Source organism: Anoplophora glabripennis, unplaced genomic scaffold (assembly GCF_000390285.2).
Source record: "Anoplophora glabripennis isolate ALB-LARVAE unplaced genomic scaffold, Agla_2.0 scaffold173, whole genome shotgun sequence".
NCBI classification, from domain to species: Eukaryota; Metazoa; Arthropoda; class Insecta; order Coleoptera; family Cerambycidae; genus Anoplophora; species Anoplophora glabripennis.
The window spans coordinates 655,243-663,725 of NW_019416256.1; the positions used below are offsets into that span (position 1 = coordinate 655,243).

Sequence of the window (8,483 nt, forward strand, 5' to 3'; positions counted from 1 at the left end):
AAATTTGTAAACTGCTAGGGCTCTATTGCTAGGGCTCATTAGTGATTGTATTATTACTGTCAGTCTGCTTCTCTGCAAGCTGCGAACTTACAATAGAAGTTGCAGTAATGCGGTTAATAGGTATGAACCTCATTACTCTGGGGGCATTTATAGTTCGTGAATCTATCGTGGCTTACAAATGCCACATATGCAGGGCCTGAAAGATTTCCTGGCCTAACGCTCCAGGAACCTTACTGACTTCCAGTTTGCCTTTTGTTGTTTATGAGATCCCGAACTGGGATCCTAGGCATTCCCATATGGCTAACAAAGTTGTTGCTATGTCCCGTGGGCCTAAAATTGCCAATGTGTCAAAGAACCCTCCAAAGGGAGATGCTGAATGGTAGTAATGCTTCCTAAAATTTGTGACTGAACTCAGCGAAGAGGCTCGCAGCTGAGAAGCCCCCCATGACCCTTTTGGAGCCCAGATCGGTGGAAAACACCCCACTCCTTCCTTACACAGGTCCTCCGAGGAAGGGTGATTTTTCTAGATGAGGTGATTCCTAACGGGATCATCTCAACTTCATCTCAAGGTGTACCTACTTGGAAAAGGAGGAAATCCTTCTCCTGTTTTCTTTTTGAGAAGTGATCGTCTCGATCCTATTCAGTGAATTTTTGGCGTTTATTGGTTAAATTATTTGACCAAGTTTCATCTATCAGCATTAAATATCTTCAGAGATATTTAATATTTAATAAAAATGATATTTCTATTCAACTTGAACTCATTTTCTGACCTATGCTTACATGAACTTTATTTGTTATTTTGTTGTATTTTGTCACCAGTAAAGTAAAGAAAAACAAGAGAGATAAATGGACCAATAAAAATCCGTCAATGCTGCCATGATTTGATTATACCATGAAACTAACTTCGAAGAAAGTGCGCTATTTTTTAACTTTTTTCTCTTTATCGCCGTTTAGCATGTACCCTACAATCCTACACAAAATGCACCATAGTTTTCATTGACACCTTTCTCTTGATGCTATCTTTTTGCTAGTATTCAAGCATGATTCTGTAGTTAACAACAGTTTTCTTTACAGGTATGACAGGCATATTTCAGAAGAAAACAGTCCTTTTGATAGTAATACTTTCTATTTTCGTGTATGTTTATTACATTCTTGTAATTGCAGACAACTTTGAGAAGGGATTAGGGGGTAGGAGATTTCAATACATATCAATTACAATCTAATTTTTACCTTTTGCAGACCTCCATGGAAGAACTATATTGTACACTTCCAAAAGTAAAAAATACTTGATAAATACCTCTACTTGTAAAATACCCGATATAGATCCTTTCAATGACGAAATTAAGAAGTATGTTCGTAAAGAAAAATACACCAAGTGCACCAATTTGGGATTGCTCACTTACACCGAGAAAGAAGATGGTCTGGTTTTATTGAAAATCAACACTAGTGTTATGTCACAGTACAGCTTTTTCGAAATTAATTGTTGTTATTCAGAAATATATAGATTCAATTACGAGAATAAGTCTGACAACGAAGTAAGGTAAGGAGGTATCTGTTATACGTTTTTAAAAATGTAACCTGCCTAAGAGCAGTCTATTCAAATGTTTCGATGTCTATTAGTTAATTATCCTAATCTATCGGGGATATCAACATTTTTAAAAAGATAAAAATTGCTTAGAAAGCAGTTTGGATTAGAAAATGGAAATTAAATGACCATTGACGAATACATAAATAAGTTATGTGATCAATAATTATAGTGGAGTAAAATAAGATTCTGACTTCGGAAAAATTAGCAGATCGGGTAACTTTTGAGGACACACTTGTGAGGGTGTTAGGAACAACATATAAAAAGTTACCAACCTTAAGAGTATACGCTTGATCATTTATTTAACAAATTAGTTGCAAAATTCCATTGCTTACTGTAGGTATATCTTAATAAATTCAATTTTTTTAAAAAACTAATTGCACCAATCGAAAGAACGGGAAATTTTACATGAAAATTGTATATAAAGTTTCAAAGTTTCAAAGTCCAATAACTTTCGTTCAGAATATGATATTGCAACTTTACAGGAGCATTTTTTGTAGCTTGAAAACTGTACTTTAAGATGGTCCATTTTGTTTTATTTAAAACGTTGAATTTATAACAAAATTTACAGAAAAACAAAAAAATATTTTGAAATTTGTTAATAATTAAAATTTAATAGTTAAAAATTTTTTTTTTGCTTGTTCAACCAATATATTTTCAAACTATGATCTTAAAAAAAGCATAATCAACGAAAACAATTTTTTGTTAGAATAATATTGTATAAAATACGAAAAAATACGGTTTTTCAATAAATTGTCGCGAGATTCAGTTTTACCTATTTTTTTTTCATGATGAAATTATGTAGTAGAAGTCGCGCCGCGCCATTATTCCATGGCTAGAAATTGGCCTCAATGATTTGGGATCGAGGGGGATTATCCCTCTTTATCCTGCCTCATCTCGTGTAGGCCTGGACAGCCTTCGTAGGTGGGCCCCATCCGTCGTCTACCCCGACCGCAAATGCGGCCGGTGTAGGCGCTTTGTGGGACCTCCTTTTGTCCTGGCTGGGCCCCGCCGGCTAGGGCCCTTTCTTCTGGCGCTCTTCTTGCTTCGCCGGCTCGTCTGTGTAAACCCCGGGGGTAGTGTCATGTTTATGTGTGGTATGGTTGGGTAGGGTAGTGCGGCTATGCAGCCTGGGATGCGCTTTGCTAAGGTGGCCCTTAGGCTAGCGCGGGAGGGGAGGGTTAAGGAGGGTATGGGGGGTGTGTGTGTGTGTGTGTGTGTGTGTCGTTGTCTTCGTTTCTTGATCCTGGCTGTCTCTGAAACAGAAAAGGTTAGCGGGCAGGGGGGGGGTCATTGGGGTGGTCACCCAGGGTCAAAAAGTTGGTGTCTAGGTCTTTTGTGTTTGTCGGTCACGTCGGGTACGTAGTCAACGGCTTGCCTGAGGAGGGGATTGTCATGTCTAGCGGCTACGTCAAATCGTTTCTCCGCGTTTTGTCTTATTGTCTGTGTAGCGTTTGTGTATTGTAAGTCTCGTAATATGTCAGTGTTTCTTACGTACCAGGGCGCGTCGGTGGCCGTGCGGAGGGCTATGTTTTCCACAGCCTGTAATGACTTTAAGTGGCTTTTTGCCGCGTGACCCCACGCCGTGGAGGCGTAGGTTAGCTGCGGTTGAAGTACCACCTTGATAAGCGTTCGCTTATTCCTTAAACTGAGGGTGTTTCCACCTTTGAGTAAGGGATAGAGCCTAGCCCTGGTGGTCTTCGCTCGCGCCACCGTCTCCACGATGTGCGGTTTCCACGTGAGACGCTGGTCCATCGTCACGCCCAGGTATCGTGTTTGTCGATTCCAGGAGATGGGTTCCTGGGATAGTGTCAGTCTGTCAAGGTTTTGTGGGATTTTTCGTTTGGTAAAAAGGATAGCCGAACTTTTGTTGGGATTAATTTTGACTTTCCACCTGTTGCACCAGGTTTCAAGTTGGTCTAAGGAGCTTTGGAGGAGGTAGACGGAATATCTAGGATCTACGGATTGGGATGTGATTGTCAGGTCGTCGGCGTATAAGTATATGTTGGTGTTGGGGGGATGTGGGATGTCGGAGTTGTAAATGGTGTATAGGTGTGGGGACAGGACGGTGCCCTGGGGGACACCGGCCTCCATGGGACGGGTGGTGGAAAGGGAATCTTGGATTTGGATGCGGAATTTTCGGTGGTGTAGGTAGGATTTTATGAGTTTGGTAAAGGATATGGGATATTGGTTGGTGAGCATTTTCATCAGTAGGCCTTCATGCCAAACCGTATCGAAGGCCTTTGCGACGTCCAGGAAGACAGCACCAGTGTACTGTCCCCTGTTGAAGGCCGCCGTGATGTGCTCGGTAAGGCGAAGGATTTGGAGTTCAGTGGAGTGATTGGGTCGGAAGGCGAACTGCTCGTCTGGAATGACTTGCAGTTCTTGGGAGTGGGTTCTTAGACGGGTTAGGATAATTTTTTCTACCACTTTGCTCATAGCCGGGAGCAGGCTAATGGGCCGGTAGTTGGATGGGATGGTGTGATCTTTGTTGGGTTTTGGGATAAGGATTATGTTTGCTGTTTTCCAGCGGGTAGGGAAGTGTCTTAGTCTGAGTGTCGCGTTTGTTATGTTTAGTAGGGCCATGAGGCCCTTGTGTGGTAGTCGTTTAAGTGTCGTGTTATGTATATTGTCGGGTCCGGGGGCTTTTCTGTTTTTAAGTCTGCGTATTGTCAGTCTTAGTTCGTCAGGTGTTGCGGGGGGGATTATGTCATTGTCTGGCTCTCTGTCGACGCGTCGGGCCGCGCGCTCAGCCACTATCTCGAATTCCTCGTCTTCGTCGGGCAGCTGAGGCAGTCTACACTGCAGTTCCAGGCTATCGGCGAAAGCCTCGGCCTTTTCCTGGTTCGTGTAAACCACCCCCACACTACCGTGGATTGGAGGAATTTTACGGCGAGCGGTCTGTCGCAGGGCCCTCTGCGTTTTCCAGAGGCTGTTGTCTTGTGGATCCAGCGACTCCAGGTGCCTAGCCCAGTTATCCTGGGCCAGTTCATCCAGAGCCGCCTTCACCCGTCTGTTAAGTACGTTTAAGTCATGTCTGTGTCGGGGGAGTCGGGTGCGGGTGGCAAGCCGTTTCGCACGTCGTCTGTCACGTATTAAGTTTTTTATGTCATCGGGGAGGGTGCCCCGGGGGTTTGTCAGTCGGGGGACAATAGTCTCCGTCGAGTGGAAGTCTATCTGGTAATGTAATTCATTCTCGTGATTAGAGAATTATATTTTTGAATGTTAGAAAGAGATAGAGAGAAAATCTGCTCGGTGAATGGAGCTCACCTGGCGCGAGTAAATATTTAGTTATTCATATAGTCATGCTATAACCTCAAACATTCTATTTCTGTTGATTGAAAGATTGGAAATACAAGGCTTTTTTTTTCGCGAGTGAAGGCGTATGTAGGTACTAATGTGTAGCGTGAGCGAATGAAGAGATTTAAACTACCATATGACAACTAAGTTCAAGAGAGATAGAAATAGTAACTACAAGTCAGATATTCACCAATATTCAGTCGCGAAAAAAGCCTACAGATTCGATCTGTGGTTGCAGATTTCTGTTTAATAATTACTATAAAGGACAATGTTTTGCTGCACCAACGCGAGATGACCTCGGTGAATGCATGCTCAGTCCGCCCTATCCAATAAAATCCTCTTATTTATTTACTCATATGAGTATAGTGGCTTACTTTCACAGTTTGCCTTGTGAAGCCAAACATATCTATCACGTATTTTTTATTCTCGTCTCATTTTTTATTTAAAAAAAATTGTTAATTAAGAATCCCATATAATATTGCCTTTTTGCAGAACCCTAAACATCATACTTAAATTTCTTTAAAATTTAACAAGTTGATTTCAATTTATATTTGTTCATCAATTCATCAATATTGCTTTGAAAATGTAATTTTTAAATAAGTCGTTTAAAAAAAGTCGGACATATTGGATCAACCATTTTGAATTTTCATTCTCTGATACAATATTCTTGTTCAGAGACCTCAAAAACCCCTGTAATGTCAATTTAGCTAAATTTACTTTGAAATTTGTAATTTTTAAATAATTTTTTTTTAAAGTCGGCCATATTGGATCATCCATTTTGAGTTTTTATTTTCCGATATAATATTCTTGTTCAGCGACTTCGAAAACCCCTATAATATCAATTCGATTAAAATTGCTTTGAAAATTGTCATTTTTTAATAAATTGTTTAAAAAAAGTCGGCCATATTGGATCAGCCATTATGTATTTTTAACATTATATTCTTATTCAGTGATCTCGAAAACCCCTATAGTATCAGTTTGATTAAAATTGGATTGAAATGTTTTAGTTTATTTAAAATAATCTTTGAAAAAACATTTTTTATTGTTTAAACGATTAAATAATAATTAGTTATAAGTCATTTCAACAATTAGTTCTATAAGTCATTTCAAAACGATTGCAAAAGATTTTTTGAAATTCCGAGACTCTGCTAATTATTCCGAAATAATGCATATTTTTAAACTACCTTTACTCTACTATTATAATATGAAGTATGCTGTATAAGTATTCCTTTTTAAAGATGTGTGAATTTTTAATATTCAATATTTAATAAAATAAAAAATATATAGGGTGTTGCAGAAGTGAATGCAAATAATTTGGTAGATGATGCAACATCAAAAAGTAAGATAATTTTTTCCATGAACCATAGGTCTATCGTCTTTTGTTTTTGGTTATAGAGGGCATCAAAGATGTTTTTAGAAAATCAAGTTTTAGCCATGTTTTTCTCTCCCCTCAAAATATGTCTTTGAAAATTTCTAAACGAATTTCGTATAAACGCACTTCAAATTTATATCGTCTAACTTTTTTCCAGGTATTCTTCTTGTACACAATTCAAAGACAAAACCGTTATCTCATATCCATTCATAAGGGTGAAATGTTCCAACTGGTTTCGATATGTCTACTCCAATGTTCACGCCACCGTCTTAGCTACAAGACATGAAGTAGCTCACAAAATCAACAGAACAAATCACTTCAGTGTGTTAGTAATAGGTATAGACAGCATATCAAAATTAAATCTAAGACGAACGATGCCAAAGACCTACGCTTACTTAGAGCAACACTTCCATGGCTTAAAGGGATACAACAAAATAGGTGACAATACATTTCCAAATCTAATGGCCATTCTTACGGGACAGAGTACTTCGCAGTTGTCTAAGAGCTGCAATACAGGAAAGTTGAACGTCTGCGATTTTATCTGGAATACGTTTAGAGAATCAGGATACGTGACTGCCTATGCGGAAGATGAAGGAGCTATTAATACTTTTAACTACGATAGGCGAGGTTTTAGAGATCCGCCTACGGATTTCTATTACAGGCCTTACTTTGTTGCTTCTGAAGAGTTAGGTAGAAAATTACGGTATGGTATGACCTACTGCGCTGGACCGGAAACCTCAGCAGAGAGGATGCTCAACGCTGCACGAGATTTTTCTGTTAGCTTTAAAGACGTGCCTACTTTTGGATTATTTTGGATGAACAGTTTTAGTCACGAAAACATCAACATGCCTTCGGCTATGGACGAAAGGGTGCTGGAATTTTTGAGTGACTCTATCTTTAAGTCTTCGCTGGAGAATACAGTGATGGTGTTCCTTAGTGACCATGGATTTAGATTCGGAGATATCAGGCTCACTCGTACGGGCTGGCTAGAGGAGAGGTTGCCTTTTATCTACGTCTATATAGCAGACAGTTTTAAGAAGAAGTTTAGAGAAAAGTACGAGAATTTCATGGTTAATACCGAGCGACTCACTACACCGTTTGACATATACTGCACTTTTCAGGACATTTTGGAAATCAGCAACTGCTCGTACAAAGCAAAGAAGAGCCGAGCTTGTCCAAATTGTCAATCATTGTTCACGACGATTAGAGAAAATCGTACTTGCAGGGAAGCTGCTATTGACCTACATTGGTGCAGTTGTATTGGGCATAACCAAGTCAGTTCGAAAAACGAGCTGTTAAGGAAGGTAGCACTGTTTGTTGTAAAAGAAATTAATAAAGTTGTTAGGAGTTTTGTTGAAGGTAGTGGTTGTTCCACGTACGCTTTAAAGGATATTGTTACAGGCGGTATGTCTGTGCACTATTTGAACGAGAATAGTCAAACCGTTCGACAAATTGTGGTTGTAGCCGAAACCAGTCCCAAAGCGATATTTGAAGCTACTGTCGAAGCTTATACAATTTCGGAAGAGAATAATTTTAAGCTGCTTGGTGATATTAGTCGACTAAACAGATACAAGAGCAATAGCTACTGTGTTGAGGATCCCATTTTGAAGAAATATTGTTTCTGTAATAGAACCGCCTTTTAAAGAACATGCAGTATTATAAATTGTTAATTTATATTGATGTTATACGGTATGTTTATTGAAAAATGTAAAAATCAAGAGCCTGTAGAAGGCTATTAACTAAAAAATATGTAATTTCCATTCAGACTTACCATGAATGAAGTGTCAATTAAAAATACCGTTCCACATATCGTTTTTATAAATTTTTCTCTAATTTTGTAGAGCTGCGATTGCTCAAAACTCATATTTATTAAATGTCTCTTTACTTAGTGTATTTTTTGAATTGTTATATCTTGATTATGGACCTATTTAAAACTCCCTTATCTCACGATGGCAGTTACTTCTTTAAATATCTGAAATCCTAAAAATCTTAAGAAACTGAAAACTGATTATATGGGATACATTTTAGGACATTTGTGTCACTAATTTAATGGTTCTCGCAGACTGGCTCTAGTTCTTTAGGTTTCTTTTTTACATATCTTTAAAACAACAGGTGTATTATCTTGGAGATTTTGTAACTTTTTTAATTTACAATATATTCTCTGGATCTGCCGCACAATGTATTTCTGTGGAGCCAATGGTCTAGTAATATGTCAAAATATTTATA

The 8,483-nt window shown here is 38.8% G+C and overlaps 1 protein-coding gene across 1 annotated transcript; it reads left to right on the forward strand.

Annotated features, from left to right (window-relative positions):
- The first annotated feature begins 296 nt into the window (after positions 1-296).
- On the forward strand, positions 297-7,900 carry LOC111693127. Its single transcript, XM_023457273.1, has 5 exons — positions 297-379; positions 1,075-1,115; positions 1,165-1,188; positions 1,240-1,540; positions 6,415-7,900. Exons 1-5 carry the CDS (start codon positions 297-299, stop codon positions 7,898-7,900), a joined length of 1,935 nt encoding a protein of 644 aa, XP_023313041.1.
- The last annotated feature ends 583 nt before the right edge of the window (positions 7,901-8,483 follow it).

Coding starts and splice junctions, on each gene's coding strand:
- LOC111693127 (XM_023457273.1), top strand. CDS start 297: ATGGCTAACAAAGTTGTTGCTATGTCCCGTGGGCCTAAAATTGCCAAT. Junction 1,189..1,239: donor CTTTGAGAAGGGATTAGGGG/GTAGGAGATTTC, acceptor TACCTTTTGCAG/ACCTCCATGGAAGAACTATA. Junction 1,541..6,414: donor AAGTCTGACAACGAAGTAAG/GTAAGGAGGTAT, acceptor ACTTTTTTCCAG/GTATTCTTCTTGTACACAAT.